Source organism: Barbatula barbatula (genome assembly GCF_947034865.1).
Source record: "Barbatula barbatula genome assembly, chromosome: 2".
Taxonomy (NCBI): domain Eukaryota; kingdom Metazoa; phylum Chordata; class Actinopteri; order Cypriniformes; family Nemacheilidae; genus Barbatula; species Barbatula barbatula.
Genome location: NC_136767.1, coordinates 29,675,425 through 29,699,285, shown reverse-complemented (window position 1 = coordinate 29,699,285; position 23,861 = coordinate 29,675,425). Strand labels below are relative to the sequence as shown.

Here is a 23,861-nt window from a genome sequence, read left to right as displayed (position 1 = left end):
TGTACGGGTCCCCTATACTCCTCATCCTCAACTAGAGAAGGAACGGAGTCCCTGATCCAAAATAAGTTTCACAAGTCACTGTCCACCCTGAAATTACTGTATCAGAAACCAACTTGCTGGAGATATAAACATAATTTTAATAAATCTGTATTAAAATATGTGCTATTGTTGTGTTGGGCCTAGTCAATGTTATCTAGATTCATCACAAATAAATTCACTAGTCTAACATGGTGGCGAAATTGTAATATTTATGATAGGTTCTGTTGTGCTAAGCCATGTGGATTTATGTTTTTATTCTTTAGGCTGCATAAGCATGTTTTTAGCCAATATGCAAAATCATAGCCTACCTGATCACCTGTATGCTGTGAGTGAACCTCTGGGTGATCCCTGCGATGAAGACAGAGTCTATGTTCCTCTTCTGCAGATGGTTAAACAGCATGTCTACATGTGGCATGATTTTGTGGAATAACGCCAGGATGAAACAGAAAACCTCATCTTCCAACATTCTCATACAACCCCCGGCCTCTCTCTTCGATATGGCATCAAAGTCTCCTCTGTCTCGAATGGTTTGGAAGCACTTAACCAGTTCATCTTTGTGCTCGTAAACTGTGTTAACAGCACGACTGTGGAAGTTCCATCGCGTTGTTGAAGCACCTGGAAGTCTGTGTGCCACCACTTCATCCAGCACTGCTGTTCGTTTGAATGACTTGGAAAAAAATGTAGAAAACCCCCCAATGTCTGAAAAAAACTGCCCGATCTTTGGGATGTTGCCTGCTGCATAATGAGGTTCAACTGATGCGCATAACAGTGAACGTAGTATGCACTCCCGTAGACGTCTTGCACTATACGCTGCACTCCACCTGTAGCACCCCTCATCACTGCGGCACCATCATAGGCCTGGGCAATTAATTTTCTCTCTTGTCCCGCAGGAAGGATGGTGCTCAGCCTTTCCAATAATGCAGTGGCAATCGTATCAGCGGTCGCATTTGGAAGCGCGATAAACTCAAAAAAACGTTGTTGAATGTTGTTGTGGCCATCTATGTACCGTAGCACAAGCACAAGCTGACAATGAGTGCAGATGTCGGTTGTCTCGTCTGCCTGAATGGCAATATAGTCCGACTGTTTCACCTCTTCCAGAATGCGGTCTCTGAGAACTGACAACATGCGCAGTCTAACAGTTCATTTTGCACGGTCTTCGAAGTGCCTTTAAAAACAGTGGCGTTCTCCAGGTGCACCTCCAACTCACAGTCGATTGAGGCCATAAGATCAATTAGACCCAGGAAAATGCCAGGGTTTTCTGATGCGTCACTCTCATCGTGACCACGCAAAGCAAGTTCAAAGGCACCACAACATTTCACGGCATCAATGATCTTTGACAAAATATGCCGATTCCTGTCCACCTCCTCGTTGTGCCTTCTTATGGCAATGCGGTGTCCCTCATCTAGCTGTGTGGCTATACTAATTCGGCCTAGCATGGCTAGCTTCACAGAGTTGTACATATGCACTCTTGCCCGTTCATGTTTCTTAATGCGTTCTGACATATGTTCAGGTCTGTCACCCCTGTCTGTGTCCACCAGCTATCACAAGCACTTGTTTTAAACAGTAAGCAAGGGAAGCAAAAGATTGCATTGGCGTAACCACAGCTAGTAAGCCAAACCTTTCGATCGAACCAACCTCGGGAAAAGGTTCTCTTGTAGGTTTTCTCCTTTTCTCGCGCCTTTTGCGTTATATTCACTTCTGGCTTGTCTGGTCCGAGTTCTTTTACAATTAGTTTTTCCGCTAATGTTCTTCTTTCGAATGGATACAGGTGTAGAGATTTTACTGAATTTGGGGCAAGATTAACTCCCACGACTACATTATTGATATTCAACGTCGCCGGCGCCGCCATACTGCACTCGCACTCCGCTCTGAGGTAAAAGGTAAAAAGTGGTGCACTGCTCTAATCTTGGTTAGGGATGTGCACATCGATGCTATAGTATCGATATATCGATACTCGAAAGCTACTGTTTAGGTATCGATATTTCATATAAAGTATCGATATCTTAATTAAGGCATGACTAAATGTTATCAAAGCTGTGCAGTGTTTATGTCAATCGGTGACGGTGTTTATAATGTTAAAACTTTCCAGCCGGCTGTGCGTGCGTGCGTGCAGTCTGTAGCGCGATGACGTAGTGGACTTTACCCATACGTAATTGATGTCATACCCGCATGCACTGCGGGTGTATTTTGATGGTGCAGCGCGAGTTGTGTGGTCACGTGGACGACGCATTCATTTTAAACAGAGCGGCACGATGGCAGAGAGGAAAAGTAGCATGGTGTGGTGCTATTTTTCTACAATATTGCACGATGCAATATATGTGATAAAAAAGTGGCACACAGCAATAATACTAGCAACCTTTTTAAACATTTACAAACGACACACCCTGAAACTTATAAAGAGGTTGAACGAAACCAAGCTGCCCGTGCCCAGTCTTCCTCTGCCCAGTCTTCATCTGTCCGACAAAAGACGTTACAGGAGACTTTCCAGGGAGGCAAAAAGTATCCAGGTACAAAGAGCTGGTCATTAGTTAACCTATTACGTGTAATCCCTTGTCACTTGGTACAAATAGGCAAATAAAAATAAGTGTGTTTGTGCGCGCACACAAATGAAAGTTTGCGATAGGAAACTTCAGTACAGTTCAGTAATAGTTCTGTACAGTAAGTGTAACAGTTTGTCATGAAACTGCTCCGAGACTTAGAGGTGAGATCCACTTGCAGCTTTATTAGGGGGTAATCCGAAGGCGTAATCCAAATAACGGGCAGGGGTCATACACAGGCAGGCAGTTCAAACAAAGCAACAAACCAAACAAAGAGACAAACCAAAACAAGCAGGGACCAGAGGCAAAAGGGTAATCAGGGAACAAGGCACAAATCCAGAAGACAGGGAATAGACACAGGTAACGCTCAGAAATGCAGACAGGCTAACAAGACTTCGCAGTGAGTGAATAAGTGCACATGGTATATATAGAGTGAATGTGAATGATATGCAGGTGTGTGTGAAATCAGTGCTGATGAGTCCGGGTAGTGCGTTATGGGAAATGTAGTCTGTGAGTGAATGATAAGTTTGATGTGGAGTGCCCTCTGGTGGTTTTCAAGGGCACTCCAGCTGGTGACCGTTACACAGTTCAAGAAAAATGGCCTGTTTAAAATGACAGTGAAAAAATGCACAGTTAATGTTTTTAGGATTTACGTTATTTCATCATAATTTTTGGAAGAATGTGGTTTAAACATTTAAATTTTTTGTTAAATTAACCTTTTATAATAAATATGTTATTAATGGCCAGTACAAGTCGTAATTTGTCTTTAATTGTAATTATATTCTATTATAAAAATGAAAAATTCTCATACACTTTAAAAATGATAGCAGTATCGGTATCGGTATCAGTATCGCTTAAATTTAAAGAAAAAATATCGGTATCGTATCGCATCAAAAAAATGTGGTATCGCCCATCACTAATCTTGGTACTACAGGCGATATTTTCAGAGCCCCTAAACCTTAAAATTACACGACGATGATTGGCGAAATATAAACTTTTTTGCGTAGCAACCGGGGAACCATTGGCTTAAATTCCAGCACTGTAGGGCTGAGCGAACTGGAGCCCAGGGAAGACAGCCTATTGGCTACTACTACTACACCAACATCCAAATATCATTCTGGAGAGTTCTAAACACATTCTAGATTAAAACCATTAATATCATGTAATTAACACAGATTATTTTTCAAAATGAGAGATTATTAAAAGATTTTTTTTTTTAAATACAAATAAAAAACTGGCAGGGAGGTCGGCACCCCAGCGCCCTCTATGGGCGAGTCGCTGCTGGTGGAGCGGCATGAATATGACGATGATCTGCATCATTCAAATTCACTCGATGCAATTTAAAAAACAACGGAAGCAACGGTCAACTGTACACTTCGCTTCACGACCAGCATCAGAAGAGATCGTCTTTCACCTTTCGCTGAAACTTGTTTACAGGAAGGATGCCATTGAAATGCAAAGAACCGTCTGACAAAGAGACTTGTATAATAAATCCGCGGAGTCGGCTCAGGTAACCTGAAAAATCTCATTTTATTAATAATGCACCACCACATTTAACCAAAATCTTGTGTTTTTTGGGGTCGGGGTACAAATCATTTGTATTAATGCTTATTTGAGGAGGTTAAATCATGAAAGGCATTCATTCCTTCCACTGGAAAAGGGCCCTGGACTTTTTGTTACTAGAAATATCTTTGCATATGAAGGAAAATGTGAAAACAAAATCATAAAGGAATTTAATTTGAGTTAAACTCCCTCTTTTGAACAATCGATTAATCGATAATCGTGTTTTTATATACGCTTTAAGATAAACCGTGTGCAATTTCAATACTTGAATCCATTGTAGAGTATTTTCTCCATATATTTACCAAAGACGGTTTAAAAAATGCTGTTTGAAACTGCCTCTGTTTACAACTTCATGTGAGGCATAGATGTGGATGGTGCATATACTACATACAGTATATAACCATCACTGATGTTTCAGCTCTGCTTCTGCAACACCAGCACACGCTGCTCACACGTCAAATGAAGCATCTATGTATACAGTACAAATGTTACATTTCAGCCTTTTTAAGGCATGAATAAATCATAATCACAGCAAAAAACCTTTTACAGATGCTATTTCAGTGCTAAAAGATGAGTGACACAACGACACATTATTGAATGCGGTGGGACTTTGAGTGAATTAGCTAACCAAGCAACATACAATAGATTTTGTGTTTCAAAGCCTTTTTTTTTTCCGCAGAAATGTATACCTGCTGTTCATGATCATCCTTACATCTTTCAACTTGTTTGCCATCCCTTTGGACATGGCCTTTTCTGAGGATATCCACAAAAGCTCACACAAGATTTGGTTATCTTTAAATGTCATCTCAGACATAGTGTTCTGTTTTGACATCTTGATAAACTTTCGAATGGGATTCTTCAAGGAACATGGTCAGGTAGGAAACCAGCCGTAACAGCGTTCTGGGTGAAAAACAAGAAACGAAATGAAAACTAAACCTTTGCATTAGCCAGATTACTGATGAACGCCTTAATAATGCCAATCACACATTTTTAGAAATAGTCCAGTTTAACTGATGACAACAACGTAAATATGATTATCTTACTTAGCTGCACCTGTCTATGTTTTTATATTCAAAACAGATTTTCAGTCCGCACTTTTTTGTTCCGTCTAGGTGCTCGTTCTTGATCCTCAGCTGATAAAGAAAGACTATCTAAGCTCGTGGTTTGTTCCAGACCTGCTGGCTGCGTTTCCGGCTGATGTCTTCATCATAATTTTGGTGAGTTTGCTTATTCTGCCTTATTAATATCAGTCACATTGATGATATCAACTATTCGACGTCTTACTATAAAACCATATTTGATTTGTTTCAGGAAAACTATCACGTTGACACGAGCTCGCTGATGGCCTCAAAGATCATGAGGATCCTCATGTTTGTGAGGATTCTGAGCATGATACGTCTGCTCCGTGTCCCGAAACTCACCAGGTTTTTCTTGGAACTTGAAGAAGTAAGGAATAGCCAGTTTCTTGCATACAAAAGTAGACATTTTTGTTGTTGTATGGAGTGTGATTGTAATGGTTGCATGGTGTTTTCGTACGTGCTTGTAGGATTTACACATCCAGCTTGTAGCAGTGAGAAGACTCTTTAGAACCTTGTTTGTTGCAGTGGTGCTGTTTCTTATTATGCACTGGAACGCCTGCATCCAGTTTTTCCTCTCCGGGCTGGGTGAATTTCCACCTGATAGCTGGGTCACACAAGAACACCTCCTGGTAAATGGTACATGGTTTTTAATATGGTGAGAAGTAACGTGAATTGAATGCCTGTTTTATTCTTTTTTTGACACATTACGTAGAATGCCTCAATTGGAGAGAAGTACTCATCTTCTTTCTTTCGTGCATTCTGCCAAATGACCGGGACACTATGTGGAGCTTCTGACCCTCCGACACGTACGTCACACTTCCAACATGCATTCGAAATACTTAAATTCAGCGATGCTTGCATTTAGACGAACTCAGGGCTTTGACCAAATCCTTAACAATAAAACTTACCACAACCTAGTAAAAGCAAGCAGCACTCAAAAAGGATGTAAAAAGATGCAATAATGGCGTTTGCATGGATGTGGTTCTCTGATTTGTAGGTATTGAAGAACAATGGGCCGCCATCATAAGTATTGTGATTGGCCGATCGATGTTTATTGCACTTGTTGCATGGCAGATAGCAACATTTGCAGCTAGCAATGCGAACGTAAAAGAGGTGCTCTTTTGTAACATTTGCTCATTTTTATTAAATGAACTGAAGGTACGTCAGATAATATAATGGCATATTTGATATGTTACATCTGTAGCTGAAAAACTTCGAACATCTGCCCAAGGCATTGCGCAAGCGTGCCATTGCAGGCTACAGATGGCAACAGAAAAGGAGCTGTCTTGGCCTCCTGCAAGAATCGCTAAAAAAGGTTTGTCAAATTGAGAAAGTTAGATTTTTTAAAATATGAACTGATGTGTGCAGTTATACCATTTTGTCAAATGTTGTCACTGACCGATCAAAAGAGTGTAAATGTGTATACCTTCTAAACGTTTATTTTGTTCATGTGTAGGAGCAAATTAGCATATTCATGAGCTCAAAGCTAAAAGACATTCATGTTTCGTACTGTAGGATGTTATGAAAGTCATGTGCCCAAACTTGATGAAGGGATGGCTGTTTGCTAGTGGCGATGTCACGCTGATCGAGGCCGTTCTGATGAAGCTGGAGTGCGAAATCTTCCAGACAGGCGACATCATCATCCAACGGAACGGTCCTGCTGACAGGATGTTCTTCATCGAGCGTGGACGGGTACACGAGGAGATCAAGTCTTTCCAGCAGGAGCTCTTGTCTGGAGAGTACTTTGGAGGTGGTGTATGAGAAACTTGCTTTAATTCAGTTTGAACTTTACAGAGACACACATCATATCATTTTTACCAAGAACTTCCTACTTTTGACAGGAAGCTGGTAGAATGTGTGAAAGAATTCAGACATAATTCGGACAACTTGGAAAACGACCGAAAAACCTTTAAGTGTGCCATTGGTATATTTAAAAGAAAATATACATACAGTATATACTGTACCGCCAGTCTACTTTTTATGTTGACTTACTGTAGATCTACTTGTTTTCATCATTTGATGGAGAAATGCCTTACTCTATTAAAGTGTTATGACGTATTTGGCTTGTAGTTAAGTTTCTTGCTTATATATTGAATGTTTTTTCTATTTGGATTTCTCTGTTATGTCTTTGCAGAGATCAGTTTGCTCTTGGGAGGACAGCAGCCTGCTCAACTTCGTGCCTTAAGTTCCTGCACACTTTTTTCCTTGTCTGTGGACAAGCTGCAGGAACTTGAGAGGAGCTTTCCTGATGTGATCGCTGATCTGCGGGAAGCGGCTCATCAGCACCTTTCAGATATCGAGCGTACGAAGCCTTTTCAAAGCAGTCAGACTGGGTGTAGTGGCTTTAAAAAAAGTCTTTATGCTGAAAAAACAATGCGAGTGACGTTACAGTCCATTTAGCAATGCTCAAAACAAAGCTCAGAAGTTCAGCTTATGTTGGTGTATTATGTGTGCATTAACTCTCTGCTAAAGTGTTTTGTTTGTGTGCTTTACAGAAGGTGCTGCGGAGGATGAAAATGAAGATCAAGTGTGAAGAAGATGGAGTGCTTATTAATTAAAACTAAGAAACGTTCACACACTTGTCTCTGATTTTTTGGGCTTCGTTGGTTCTTGTCAATACTAGTGTTAACATATGGAAACATTTAGTGGTTTGCCCTTTAGTGCTCAAGTCACAGTTTTGGCCATCTTATCTTTTAATTTGACATTATTTGAAGATGAAAATACCTTTGCAGTAGTGTAATGCTATGGAGGAAGGAGAAAGTAAGCGGGATTATAAATCCACATTTGGTGGTTATGACCTAAATCAGCTTTAAAGAGATCCTGGTTAAGGCCTTTGGTCCTAAAGCGGCTTCTTCAAATGCTCCAGAGACTCAGCTTGAGGCCGGACCAAGGAGACCAGGTTGTCCAGCAACCTTTACCAGAATCATCTTCTCCACTGGGAGCCCACTCACAAGCCCCAGAAGCTTCTGAATATCAGAAGGCGTGAAATAAGATGCTGTTCTCAATGATGTTTATGAGTCTTTCGTGATTTTATTGCAATCAAAACATCTTGATGAATTATATAACAATACCTAAATGATTCTGTGAATCACAAACCTGAGGAAAAGAACTGTGATATAGAAAGGTCTCAGATTGAAAAAATACAGACTACTTATTTCCAGAGGTTCTTATAAATATATTTGACGGTAATACTTAGATTAAAACTAACATGTTTCTAAACTTCAATTTGATGATCCACTGATTCCGTCATACAGTAAGCATGCACAATAACTGTAACTGCAAAGTCATGGTCTTCAGTTTCAGGCACACCGTTGAATGAAAAAGATTCAACACTATTGCATATATCACACAAGCAGCCACACTAACACACAGATCAGTCCTTCATTGTCATATATTAATGTGCTTGGAAAACATGAAATAAATATTGAAAGGACCACAACATTTCTGATCTTCCAAAGCGACACACTAAGGCACTGCTGCTCCTTAAGGAAATGGGTGAACTTCAAGAAAAAAAACATGTCCAGGCCACCGTATACAACTTATATTTTTCTTAAATAAATAATTTTTGCGATTGTGACATTGTGACCTACTTTAAGTACATTAATCAAAAAAACTCATTGTTATGGGTCCTGTATAGGAGGTTTCAATAATTCTCATTATTCTAAATGGTGATTCTCATACTGTAATACAGTACGTAATATAAATAAAATAAGCATAAATTAAAGCCAGTACAACAAATTCTACAACATGGTACTTGTCAAATTAAGTATTACAAGAAAAAAATAAGCCTTATTTCCCCAATACAACACTGAGACATTGGGTAAATGTATGTGCTTACTTATAAAATAATGTCACAATGTAAAAATGTATTAAACATCAGCTCTCTTTGAGCGAAATATTGTCTTATTTCTGGTAGAGAGAAAGATGAGCACAACATGTCCTTTTTCTGAGTTTCACCCAGTTTAACTTTAAAAACTGTCCTAGTTACAACACCGCTGCAATCTGGTATGTTGTTGAACACATTTGATACTCTGCTTCCATTCCAATAACTGAACTTCTTTTTGTTTTAACAAGTCAGTCTGTAAATGTACTGAAATGTGCACCGCATATAAATTAATTAGGCTTTAAAATTAAAACATAAAATTGAAATGTAAAACATAAAAGAGAACTTTGGGTTTCTAGGCAGGATCGTGCACAGTGTCGCTGTTTAGACGGAGATAGAGCCCTCCCTGAAGTTGGTTTTCCCAATCAGAACGTTTAACAGAATGGCTTTTCGCTCTCTTCTTTCCTTCTGTGCCTTTTTAATGATGTCATCAAGTTGTGACTCATCCTGTCGCCCAACCAGGTAACCCTTGCCCCCATAGCCATCAGCTACGATGTGATAATCTGCAAGCAGAAAACAAGAAAAAAACGAATTCATACTTTTGTATCCAAATACATGTATAGAAGAAAGTCAAATGTCAGTGCTGCTGTATTCCTTGAGTGTACAACTGCTGGACACTATGCAATCCTATAATGTCACAGGTGCTACGGAAGACTCAACAATAAATTACTAAATAACAAAAATGGTAAATAACTGTGACCTAGACTTCTCTTTTAAAGCGATTTTACACGTAGTTGAACTGTACGGTACAACAACATTCAAGTAAATAATTTCCCTGGTTAGTAATATGACATCACAGGTCAAAGAACATACATGCAACAATATCCTTTTTCTGAAAAACATCTTGATCCACATATTTTTTTGAAGACTCGGGAGGTGTACTGTAAACTTCAAACTCGTGCTAAATCCTACATTTATGACAACATTTTGAAAATATTATTAGAGTAAACCATCTCACCTGTGAAGGCGAGACCACAGGCTACATTGCTCCCGAGCAAAGGCACTTGTTCTCTGGAGATCTGACTCCAGCAGGCATCATTTCCGACCAGAGCGATCACTGGTGTCTGACATGACGTGAAAAAACAGCTCATTTACAATCGTTCTGGCTTATATACTGCATTTATGCATTATGCACTTACAATAGAAGTCTATGGGGACAATCACATAACATGCTTCATCTGCTGTTGATCGCATATGGAAAGGGTTAAAAATGTTATGATTTTTTAATTCATTTGTAAATAAATCAAATGTAATCCAAAACCCTATTACGCCCTGTCCTGTCTTTTAAATAGATATGTAAACTATTTATATGTGAGGTTTGGCCGTGTTTTCCCCACCTTGTGGCGTGTAAAGGTATCAAATTCAGCTACACTGTATCCAAGGGAACCATCACCGTAAATGATCCAAACCTGTAACACACACATCGCACCACGTGGGAAAAGCTGTTTCAATAACTGGGGCAAATGTCACTACAGTCAGGTCAGCTAGGTCCTCTGGTCAAACAGAGATCAATATCAAAGCATTCAATACAATTTAACTTCTTTACAGTCTTACCTCAGAGTCAGGTCGACAGAGCTTGGCCCCCAGAGCAAAACCTCCTCCAACACCCAGAGTCCCAAAAGCTCCTGGAGTGAATAGCAGAAAACAGAATCATCAATTCCTTCAAAACGGTGCTTTAGATGTTCACAAACAGGTCAAAAAATATCGATAGTCCTGCTAATCTGGGTCTAGCCAGCGCAGCGGGCCCCGCGGCCTCATGATATAAGCAGCACTGCCGACAAAATCTCCCCCGGCGGCCACTATGATGCTGTCCTCATTCAAAAGCTCATCCACCCGGTGCAGAACATTCAGAGGATTCAGATGCATCTCTGTCTTCTCATCTGCTTTGGCTCTGAGATAAACAAATAGGCAGCGAGATGAAACTAAAGGGAGTTATAGGTCATAGGTTTACACATTCAGTCTCCTGAGACAAAGCTGACATGCAAGCAAGAATAGAAAAGGTGGGGAAAGTTCACCTGTTAGTTTTCTCTTTGACGTAATCTCCTTCTTTCAGACTTTGAGGCCATTCCTCTGGGCATCTGTGTCCCTTGAGGGCTTTAGAGAGACGCAGGAGGAAAGAGCCAGCATCGCCTGAAACATTTGGAAAATAAATTGTCAGTGTAGAACCCCTTTTTTAGTAGTGTATATGTACTGTATGTATACACAGGTTATAACTTAAGTTATACAAATATGATGTAGCTGTAATCCGCTGAGCGGCTAAACTGGGAGTGCTGTATTTGTGACGCATCAAAAAGGACATCATACATACAAAAAACAGAAAGCTTTCCAATACTCCAATTATTACTCCACAAACATGTTGCAAAAATAAATTGCTGGTCAACAAAGAGTACACTTACTCCCCATTCACCCCCTCCTGACCCACAACAGGTGAGCAGGTGCCCGATAACCACTTCCTACATATCTCACGACCCCTCCCAAATCATGTGACGCATTTACCATTTCATGTCCACTACAGATGGATTTTGATTCTAGTTTATTTAGTGCAGAGCTTTTTAAACTTCAAAAGGTCCCAAAAGATGTCCCATGTGCTTTAAGACCACACATTTTATATACATATAATATACACAATAAAGTACAGTCTCTTTACAAAACATTGATCACAAGATTGTAAGTGTGTAATGTAAATGATGTGCCCAAATGATAAAATACTGTAGTAGAGTATACTATAATATTTACTATAGTAAACTGTAGTAAAATGTCAAGATACTCCGGTATAGGGTGTTCAATTAAGTATAGGCCTATTACAGTTAATGAATTAAAACTAGTTAGATACTATAGTTAATACTATAGTACAGAGAATTTTATTTTCATTAATGTATTATACATTATGTATTCAGGAAAGAAATTAAACTGCACTTCTTCACCTTGAATGGCCACTGTTGGTTTCCAGAACATGTCCGAGTTCTTCAATAGCTGACTTCTGTCTCTGTTAACTGCAATGATTTTACTCCGTCGGTTCAGCACCCTTCCATAACCCAATCTGAAGTCACACACTGTGCCTACAAACCAAAACAAATCATGTATTGACATCTAGAAAAAGAATAGCTTAGTTTTCTAAGCATTCCGAACAGTATAAAACCATAGAAAATAAAAAGACACTAGATGGCGCTGTTACTCACCTGCCAGCAGCACAAGATCAGCATCTTTCAAGGCATCTCTCCTGTTCTGTCTGATGTGCAGTAGACTGTTCTTTCCCAGCATGCCCCGAGACATCCCACCCAGGAAGCAAGGAATGCCTAAAGACTCTAGGGCCTTTCTGTAAGACACACATCCAAAAAGAGAGTTCAAACTTCAACCATGAGTTACATGTCCGGGTGCTATAAATCAATAATTGTTGCCGTTTTTGGCTCATGCTTACACAACTAAAGCATTATTCTATATGATCAATTTATTCAATACATACAGTAACTGTGTTGGTTGCATATGGAGCATAAAAACCCTTTGGACCTAAAGCAGTGGTTCTCGAACTGGGGGCCCCAAGATTGATCCAGGGGGACACGGAATTTGTATCATACTTTTCACGCAATCAAACACTAGAAAAATAACCAAAATTATTTATGTTTCAGCATTGTATAACTGAATATGTTTTTGGTTTCTTAAAATTCTAGTTTAGGATTATGCGACTTTATTTTGGGGAGGGTCGAAAATGCACTGTACAACAAGGAAAACGTTTGAGAACTACGGACCTAAAGGGATAGTTCACACCAAGATTTAAACTCTTTTTTTGTAAGAAAAATAAATATTTGTTCTGCAGAATACAAAAGAAGATATTTGTTGGTAGCCAAACAACACCGCCCCATTGACTTGGCCCCAAAATGATTTCTCAACATATTTTCTTTTCCACATAAAAATGAACCAGAAGTTTTGAACCACATGAGAATATAATTTTTTGAGGAAAATTTTTTTGAGTGTTATTTTATACTTCTAATGCCCTTTATTGCAAAGAAAAATAAATAGTAAGCAGGTCTAAAGTAGCAGAACGGGTTTTTTCACGATATGATTTAAAAAAATGTAAAGGTGTCAACCAGTATATGTCAATATTAAATGTTTAATGTTTACTGTTTAATGAAGGAGGGGTGTCTTTAAATATCTAGACTGGCACCACAAAGACAATAGGTTTAATATCCAGAAGGGGATTGATGAACTACTCCATGAACGAGTATGACACAAACTGGGTAAAGACAGAATGGCTAAATGACCTGACATCATCTGCAGGTGTAGGCGGCAAGGTTGCTTGGCTGCCCAACAGTATGACGGGTTTCTTGGCTCGGCTCACCAGTTCCACACATCTTTGAATCTGGAAATGAATGAAACAACTTGAATACCGAGTCATGTAAATAAGATCTAATCTGCCATGTCTGAAGTAAAAGTCACAGCTTTCTAGATCGTTTCATTCTGCCCTGTTATGGTTCATGTTAAAGATGATGAGAATCAAATGAGATCTAATGTGACGCAACCATAAAAGCAATTAATAATACATCTCAAATGGCCATTAAACGATTGACAGGTCTCACCTCATCCTCTGTGGCCTGCGGGATGTGAACGGGAAGTGGGGAGGGATCACGGTTTTCCCAAGCTCCAGCAAATAAGTTAGATAAGTGATTTTTAAGATACCTGGCGGATAACAAACAAAAACACTTTCAACGTAAAAGTGATTGCCTTTCCTTTAATAATGAAATAAAGCGTAAGAAAATTGGAGGAAATAAAAAGTGAGAAATGTTTTACCATGCAGTGATTTTGCCCATAAGACCTTTGGGAGTGTTTTTAGGGGCAAACTCTTTTTCCACCACATGGAAAGGGTACAGCGTGTCTATGGGAAGCTCGATAAACACTGGGCCTGTGAAATTGTTATACACATCAAACTGTACTTATGCACACAGAGTCAGGTCATGTACTCTCTAAAAAGTGTGATTCACTATATCTTAACTTAAAAGTGACATGTTTCAATCACTCACAAAAATGATAAATGATTAAATGAAAAAATGGTCATTCGCAGCATTACCTGGTGTGCCAGACTGTGCCACGGCCAATGCTTTTCTCACAGTAGGAACGATTTCTCTCACTGTTCTCACTGAAGCACAGAACTTACAGAGGGGTTTAAAGAGAGACATCTGGTCAATATCCTTCAGGGCTCCTCTACCCTAAAAAACACAAAAATCGAATGTCAAGAGGAAGAGTGGTGGGTTATTCTTGTACAAATTGTAGATTTTCATATTTATAACAGATCACAAAACCATCACATATGACACACACTTAAAATATTACTGTTCGCTGTATTAACATAAACAATTAATGTCTTAAGCTAGGATCTCTTCTACGTTACACACACGACTCAACAGAATGTTCATATCAAATGTATTTTACAGTAAGATATACTATGTCTGCAACTTTTCAGCACCAATGAGAATTTATGGGATCAGATTGACAAAACATTCTTAGGAGGACAATACTCACATATTTATATCCACATCCTAATTTTATTTAAAAAAAGGAGTTTTATGTTCTTGCCATAAAGATCATCAGAAGTTAGAATAGCTTCACAGATGTTTTATACATGGGTCGACATAAATTGATAAAGTGATTTTGTGTCCATAGAAAGCACATTAAATATAAGTAAAATGTCTTTTTACTTACAACGTAAAGTTTCTTGGACAATAAAGTCACAATTTGGTTGAAATACTGTTACATTGTCATTCAGCGTAACACAATATGTACAAATTCAGAATTTTACTTAATTAAAATATATAAAATAATTAGGGGAGCATTTACATTTTATTGTGCTTTAAATATGTAAAAAAGATTATTGACCATTGGCCGAATTTTTTTTTTTTACAAATCATTAGCATTTAGTGTGAAAGTAACTATTCTCTTTTTATATGTGATAAATAGATTTTCGTGATAAATAGACTTATTTATTTTATGCTTAAACCCTTTTTCGTCAAAAATAAAAATTATTTTAGCAGTGCGGAATTTCATTTGAATATAATGATGATGATATAATGACATTCTTGTTCAGAGCAAGTCGAAACATTGAATGTCACAAGTATTCCGACAAATATAAAGTAACGACTTTATAATACAAGAATAAGTGTTCACAACATCATAATGCTAGCTAACAGTTTACTTTTAATAGCTTATTGTTTGGCATCATACGTCTTCCAGAAGGAAATATTATGCGCAAACAATGGTGTCAGAGACTCCTCTATATTAAATTATGAGCGAAAGAATCCCTCCACAATAATTGATCATTAATGTCACTCAACACTTCGTGTTAATATATACATGAGAATGCGATGTGCTTGTTACACTGAAAGGTTTGATAGATAAGTATACTGTAAGCTCTTGACCGGGCAAGTAGAAACAAAGCATGTCATTTTATTCTTAAGAAAAAATGAAGCAAACATTGAAGTTTCTTCTTTAGCTCCGTTCCTTAAGCTTCATCCCTGTACACCTGTTCTTCTGTTCATACTGAAATGAGATCATTTGCTTTGTTATTTTCTTTCTAGTGCGTTTCTTCTCTTCAACATGCTTCGTAAGATCCCGGGTAGAGCGGTTCAATAATAATATAAAAGTAATTGCTGACTTATTTGCTCTCTGTGTGTACACTTGTACTGGGCGGGAGGAACCAGGAGAGTTAAGATAAGCCTTGAGGTGAGGTGATGAATACACATCCAGTTTACTGTGTCAGAGATACATGGAGATAAAACCCTGTAATTTCATCACTACCACAATCTCATGAGTGCAGAGAAAGCATGTTAAGCATTCTTATACACACAGTTGTTGACAGACTCAATATTAAACTCACAACTTGCGCATGAAATGTTATATTCAAGTTTTAGAATTAAATTCATAAAATGATTTCTACTTTCAGAGCCTCACTGTTGCGGTCAGGGGGTTACCTCTGTGACGGACAGTTACCTGATATAATCTCACACCAATAGCGATATGAGGAACAGATAAGGCAGAGGTGTTCCAGCACGCCAGGCTGAGCAGAGAGTATGTAAAGTGCACCTTGAAGTAACTTTCTGACCTGCAGTAGAGTAGCAGCTGCACCACCGATGAGAAGCAGAGGAGATTCGGCCATCTGAGCGTTCTTCACCGCAGTGACAGTGTTGGTCAGTCCAGGTCCGGCCGTGACTGCAGCCACACCCACTGTGCCTACAGGGGCAAAACACTAGATTATCACCATCTAACATCCTCATGCAACACGAAGGACCCTCTTGCTTTCTTAGATTTGTTCTTACCGGAAAGTCTCGCCACGGCATCGGCTGCAAACACAGCTGTGGCCTTGTGCCGCGTGTCGACGATGCGGATGCCCAGTTTCTCACAGGCCACCAGGATGGGCGAGATGTGTCCTCCCACCAACGTAAAGACGAATTTGACCCCGTGAGCCCGCAGGACCTCCGCCACGTTCTCTCCTCCATGCCGGGGACTCTTACTTTCTGTCTGGGTGTCACAGACGTTGACAGTTAGAATAACATTCCCTGGTGTATAATGCAACAATCTTTGTCACTGCGAGGGGAGGAGAATACGCCTCAAGAGAATAGAATAATAGACACATTGTCGGATTGTGGGAGTGGTGTTTCCCTGTCCTGATTTATGGATATCTGCCAAAACAGGTGTTCTGCACGAACGTGTTTACATGCAATGTTGCAGTAAAAACTTGCATTTTTGGCAATACAACAAGAATGCTTAAGTGTCAAATAGGCGCATGAGATCAAAGACAGCAAGGCTTGTGATGCAGTGAGCTGCGCGTGCACACCTGTCTGCCATCCCCTGGGATCCAACCCACAACCTTGCGATGTTAACACAATATCTTCCTCTTACCACTGAGATACAGGAAAGCTAGATGCAACGAGACCAGTTTACCGGTTTAGTCACGTGACATTGGACATATACCCTAACATTAGAAAACCAAATGCCAAGTGCTGCTGTGAATAGAGATTTCCCTCTTCTCCCTAACTTTTGCCTGTCTATCACCATCTATGTTAGAAACTAAATGTATAACCGGCTGACACGAGAGCGTGAATGGCTGAGGTACAGACTCAGGTTTACCGGGAATGTCTTTGCTTCTCTCATGATAGATCCGACTATATGCTTGCAGATCTTATAAATCCAAACTCCAGTTTGGCTAGTTCTCTCTTCGTCAGGAAATGACTAAATCAGAAAATATGAATACTGTGAACGAACCACCAGGTAGATACAGAGATGAAGGGAAGAACAGCAGGCAGGAGATGATGTGATGTTGAATAAAATGAAAATGATTTATTTAATAATCTCAGTTGTGCTCAGTCTCTGACTGCACAAAGATTCAATAGTTATTATTATATGAACCTAATGTATGTATGTTTCTACTCAGACCTGTCACTCACCTGAGCCAGAAGAGGAACCTCACACCATGGAAGCACATTCAGTTCCTAGACCATCACTACTGGCACCAAGTACAGGGGCAGCTACACCTCACTGAAAGACAAACCTGCTACTTCGTTGTGTGGACCACAAAAGACCACGTCATTATACCCGTAGCCCGAGATGACGCATGGATGTCAAACCTGCAGGTCCTGGAAAACTTCTTTAAAACCAAGATGCTTCCAAAGATGATGTGAGAAAAGTCATTTTATAATAAATATATAGTTTAGAAAGAGTCCCGGTTATTAGAGAGTTGACTCAAATATGATTATCATAAAAATGTATGTAAGGTAATGTTATTTGGGATATAAGATGGTTATTGTTAATAGTTGGTGGGTGGAGTCTCCTGTTTGTGTTGTTGTGTAATCCATTTTGTTAAGATTAAAAAAAACATTTAAAAAAATCTGAATAAAAAAGCTGTTGAATGATAAATACACAATGTTTACTCCCCTGTTGAAAAATGGTGAAAAATAAAAGATGTGAAATCAGAATTCAGCTGTCAATCTCAATATTATAGTGGTTCAGTTGTGCAGTAATATGCTGTAAAGCATTTTCTTATATATTATCATGCAGTTTGATGACCAGTCACAAACCAAATCATAGTTTTTCTCTAAAATATTCATAATAACTTTTAACCTTAAACCTTGATGGAAAATACACATAGTGTTATGCTTTAGCTGGCCACGTGACATGCGTGTGAATTTCAGCGCTCAAGTGTGAACGGATCACATGTGTTTGGTGTTTGTCTTTAGTTCTGTTGTGTTTTAAGAGTTGACTGAGGTTCTGTAAGACTGAACCTCTCTTCACATGTTCTACAACATGACCTTTGACCTCACACACATACACCGGTTTCATGGTGTCTTTACGTAACCTTAGTTTTTATCATCATTAATAATCTTCAGAGAAAGTAAAATAAAGGTCCCCATCACATGCTTTTAACCATGATTTTTCCAATAGTACACAATGCACCAAAAAACATGGTTCATTTCCGTAAGGTTTTAAAACATTTAGTCATTCTCTTTCATAAAAACAGACCAAAAGGTTTCAATGCATCATCGCGCACTACACACATTTCTGCACCACAGAATGAAAATGTCCCTTATGAACGTCACGTACCTCTGAACAACCTCAACAGAGACATACGGAGACAACAGAGCATTAAGGTTCTGAGCTTCCGCTGCTGTAGTAAAACTACATTTATCACAGATGTTTCACAATCTCTGTATCCGTTGCCACTTGGTTGGAGATGCATTTGTGCTTGTGTTCTGTATTTTTATTGTTATGTGATTCACTACTATGGTCCGTCATGACTCTTATATCGTCCGTGTGATGGTTTCCAGCGCTATCTAGTGGTGTAGCTCATGATGGGCTGCGGTAACGTGTCTGAATCTGAACGTTTCTAAAAACAAACACAACATATGTGCTCGCTGTAGTGAAATATTCCCTAAAGTGGTACAAATGTTAAACCAATGTGTCATCTACAATACTGTATATTGACTGCGCACGTACGAGGTGTTTATCACTGTAAACACTTAGCAACTCAAACATGCACTGAATTTTTACAGATACTGAAACTATGTCAGAGATGTATAAACATGTAAATAGAGTCTTGACGATATTTCCAAATATATGAATGATCAATATACACTACCCGTCCAAAAAAAGTCTTATGACCACATCACCCCTATTATGAAGGCCCTTCACTGGCTGCCCATCCAACACCGAAGAGTTTTTTAAATCCCTTTATATGTCTATAAGCCCCCAGTTATTTGTCAGAGCCGCTGCATTCCTACATGCCTCAGGAACTTGAATCTCCTTACGGTCCCCCAGTCCAGACTTAAATGCAGAGGAGACCGAGCATCTTCTGTAGCTGGCCCTATGCTTTGGAACACTAGAGGTCAGAGTGACCCCCTCTTTTTTCATTTTCATATCACGTCTAAAAACGTATTTATTCGATCTGGCCCACCATTAAGGATGTTGATTTTCAGTTTTTTTATTGTATTTGCTTTTATTGCTGTTTTTTAGTCTGAGGTCTAGACTGACTTTGGTCAGTCGTGTGCTCTATAAATAAATGAACTGATAGAAATATATGAGTATACTCTTTATGCACATTGAGAATGTTTAAAAACACGTTTAGAAAAACAAAGATAACGTTATTGTTAGATTGAAGATTTCATAAAGCTTTGCAGAATGAATGGAGTATATGAAGCACCTCACAGAAACATGCAGCGCAGTGGCAGATATCACGAGGATCAAACTGAACATCTGATGGCATTACACATGTGCTGGACTGCTTTACATGTTAAACTAGTGCTGTTTATTCAATCTGTTTATGTAGTTTAGTATATTGATATATTTGTTCAAAACTACCACCTATAATGTCATAAAAATACTTTAAGTAAACAAACAATAAATTCTTCTTCTAAAGCAAATGTTATAATGCGATTATTTCATTGCCTCAGATTGAACTTTATGAAAGGTTTGTACAGCTCTGGTTGAAGTGATCACATTATAAATGTTTCAGAATGCTTCAGATGTGACGTAATCACTTATAAACACAGAGTTCTTGGCCTCCTGCACTTTTTCATCCGTCTCAAACATCTTATCAGATAAATCCTGCTGTTCAGAAGACACATAAGTGAAGTTTGTGAGATCTGTGTTCTGACTGTCCCATGTTCCTGTAGTGAGCTGGTGGGAGGACGTTACTGTGACTTTATGAGAAATGAACAGATGATTCAGATCCTCAGTGTCGGTCAGCCGTGTGTTCTGTATCATGGTGCTGTGATGGGCGTCTAAAACCTCAACATCACACCAATGACACTCCTCTATACTGAATGTACGGATCTTTTCACTCGCCTTGAAAAAAACAACAACATGGCAACAGCGACATTGAAGCTTAGAAATAACAAGCATGAGTTACATTAAAATATGTTTATAGTAATGAATTACGTCATAAAGATCTTCATCCAGGTCCAGCGCTTTTATGTGCAGAAATCTGAATTCTTCATGAATTTCTCTCAGTCTGGAAAAGATGAAACATTGAAACGTCAACATGATGAAGAGAAGAAAACAATAGTAAGTGCTGCATTCAATCGCAGGACATGTGATGATATTCAAATGATGTTCTTTAAATATATTAGAAGACTCACTTTTTCTGGCAATAACACAGACAAATGCAACAGCCGACCAACACCAGGAGCGAAACTAAAATCTTAGCTGACAGCAGATAATCTGTTGACAGAAGAATTATCACACAAATATAGACATATTTACACTAAACCAGGAGTCTCATTTATCAACAGTGAGTAGAAAAGGTTTTATATTTTGTCCTACGAATGAAAATTACAATGTGCCTACGTACAAAAAAAACTGTATTTATCAAATTTGCTTGCGTGGTTCTTACGCACACCCGTAATGAATCATTGATGATAAATCCCACATGTTCTTAAAGTCCCAGTGAAATAAAAAATGACAATTTCAATTTTCCACAAAATATTGCAGCTTTTATAGTAAAAGGTTTATCAATGTGGGTCATTCTCTTTTAAAATTCATCATCTTTCATCATCATCGTTCAATATCAAAATGCACTTCCGTCCTGTAGTGACTATTCATCTTAAATGACGTATGTTAGACTGCTTGGGTGGAGCATCCGTTAACTCCTCCCCTTTCACTGTCAATCTGCTGCCATTTCCAAATGCAAAGGCGGTTTTTAAACATCCAATGAAATCGCAGAGAAAGATAAAAGACGCAGACACTATTTTTCTTGTTTCTTGTGACAAAAATGTCAACATACGGAAGTAAAAGGATCTCAACTTCTGGTTCACGGGGACTTTAAGCACCGTGCTCGTTCACGTTCATTTGCATTAGGAAACGGCTCCAATAAAGCTTATATGGTGATGACACCTCCCTTTATAAATCTCCATAACATGTTCTGTGCTCTCACCAAACAGATCAACTCGCTCTTTGAAAACTTTTTTGGCGCAATGCATGGTTTGCTCAGTTTGGTTTTTATTGTTTATTTCATAATATTTCATAATAATTCTCCAAAAAATAAAATGGTCGGAAAAGAAATCAAATAAGCAGTTATTTTGGTGGAATTGCAATGTTAATATGATTTTGGGCTTTATATCTGCGGAATGATGCAGGTGATAATTGTTAATGTAGTTTGTCTCGTGTCACACGAGACTTGAGATCAACGGTGTAGTTTAAAACTCAATATAGTCTGTCACCATTATAAACATTTTAAACCCAGACAGAATCTTTAAGTGTTCATCCGAAACCAGTTCATCAGATTGAATGTGATTTTTCTACAGAGGTTAAGCTCACAGTTTGTTCTGGTTGTGATGGTGGTGGAGGTCTCTGGTCCACAGCCCGCCGATGAACACGCAGACAGATGAAACGTGTACGACCGGTCTTCCTTAAGATCACTGAATGTAAAAGATTTACTGTGGGGTTTATTTATCATCTGTCTGTGAGAACCTGCGATAACATAAAACAGTAATATAACAACTTTGACAGCACAGTTGCATCAATCTTACCTATAAAGTTTCTATATATAATAGATCAGTTTATAAAGCTAAGAACATAACAGAAACTGGTTGAGTCATTTTGAACACTTACTCCGGGAAATATCACCATCTAACTCATCATGTACTGTAATCTCATATCCTGTGATGAATGCGGTGTGAGTCGGGTCGTCCTCATTGAAACTCCATCTTAGAGTCACAGAAGACCACGTTACGCTTGGATGAGGGTCCAGTGTGGGGCCCTGCGTGGGCTCTTCACCCGTCAGAAAGACAAATCACAGATTAATCTCTCGTTTATTTCTGTCATTAGAGTTTGAGAAGAGATGTCAACAAGGATTTGTCAAGTCTGTAACCCAAAGTCATTATTATTGAATATCTCAATATGAACTCAAACATTTCTCATCAGATTTACCCAAATCCAGATTTCATTCATTTTACACCTCTGAACTTTCTCTGGCCACCAAATAAAAAGCTTCTCTGAGGTCGCACATGTTGAGCAATGTTTCAGTGACATTTCTTAACACAATGTGCTGAACAGGAAAAGGAGGATGTGTGTGTTTCTTACTTTGTTCTTCCAAGTATCCGATGAGTTTCTCGTGAGGTCTGTGTCCTTCTGCGTTACACCAGTAGACAGTAAAAGCGTATCAAACACCGGGTTTGAAAGACCCTAGAAAAACAATCTTATTGTACAGTCATCTTGAACAATAATGGAATTAATAAACATTTAACATGTGATTTCAATGACTTGTAGTTGTGATGCCAAACTTTTATTTTGTCTTTCTTGCGTGAAGTTTAAATAAGGAGAATTTAGATTTGATGGCGGCAGAGGAAAGACAAAAATCTTAAAGGATTTCAAATGTATATTGAAGTCTAAAAACAAGCCTCAGGTAGAAAACAAAAGTTAGAAAGGGCAGATGGATGGTGTCAAGTTTGGTGGAGACAGTTTGAAGAATCAAAAGATTTACGGTCATTTTACGGTACAAAAATGTCTGTAGACGTTGACAGAATGTTGAGATTGTGTTGTGACTTGTGTCGTGATGGTGTTCGTACGGATGTGTACTATGAGACATCACATGAAAACACATCTAACCTGCTTCGAGTGATAAGTAAGTCTGGTTAACCGGGACTTTTCTCCACTGTAAGGAGCAAGCGACTCCCAGCATGCACCACTCTACGGTGTAGTCACAGGTGGAGGCCGAGCTCCTCGTCCAGTAGAGCTGAAATCCCTCTGCGTTACCCACAATCCTCTTCTCATTCATCACAGCCTCTGCAGGAACAGCATGTTTGGGATGCACAAAATGAACTACAGATTGTACCTGAAACGCTGTATGATAACGTAAAGAAAGAAACGTATGTTTACCTGTATACGATGAAGGAATAGTTATCTGTGATGGTACAGATAAACCCGTCTGAGAGACCGCCCTCACCGTGAGGTCACACACGTGGACATCAACGGGTAAATCCACACGTGTCTGTGTTGTCATGATTCTGCTGCATCATGTCATGTTTCTCTTGGTTTAGTGGCAGGATCATGACAGAACCTCATGTTAAATGTGGAGAGAGACAATTATTGTTCTTATGGCCTTCCATACTCTCTCCGGTCTCGTCATTGTTCCCATCCTCTTGTTACCTCGTTATTGATTAATGCCTACACCTGTTTCCCTCTTGATTTGCTCCCTTATTTAATGCCCTTGTGTCTTCTGTCTTGTGCTGGTTCATTGTGGTTTGTGTGGTGAGTTCCTGTTGTGTTAGTTTAGTTATTTGT

At 39.0% G+C, this 23,861-nt stretch overlaps 1 protein-coding gene across 1 annotated transcript; it reads right to left on the bottom strand.

Moving 5' to 3' along the window:
* Nucleotides 1-9,425: 9,425 nt before the first annotated feature.
* Nucleotides 9,426-23,580, bottom strand: LOC306903035 (2-hydroxyacyl-CoA lyase 2-like; the record flags this gene model as incomplete). The annotated part of the gene is made up of 22 exons (XM_079471954.1): nucleotides 9,426-9,604; nucleotides 10,060-10,165; nucleotides 10,439-10,510; nucleotides 10,656-10,726; nucleotides 10,823-10,992; nucleotides 11,117-11,231; nucleotides 12,026-12,160; nucleotides 12,281-12,417; nucleotides 13,361-13,458; nucleotides 13,676-13,775; nucleotides 13,887-13,998; nucleotides 14,164-14,302; nucleotides 16,192-16,319; nucleotides 16,406-16,607; nucleotides 20,130-20,426; nucleotides 20,520-20,592; nucleotides 20,720-20,801; nucleotides 21,897-22,049; nucleotides 22,191-22,349; nucleotides 22,662-22,709; nucleotides 23,187-23,363; nucleotides 23,457-23,580. The coding sequence occupies 22 exons, from the start codon at nucleotides 23,578-23,580 to the stop codon at nucleotides 9,426-9,428; spliced, it is 2,877 nt and encodes a 958-aa protein (XP_079328080.1).
* Between the last annotated feature and the right edge of the window lie 281 nt (nucleotides 23,581-23,861).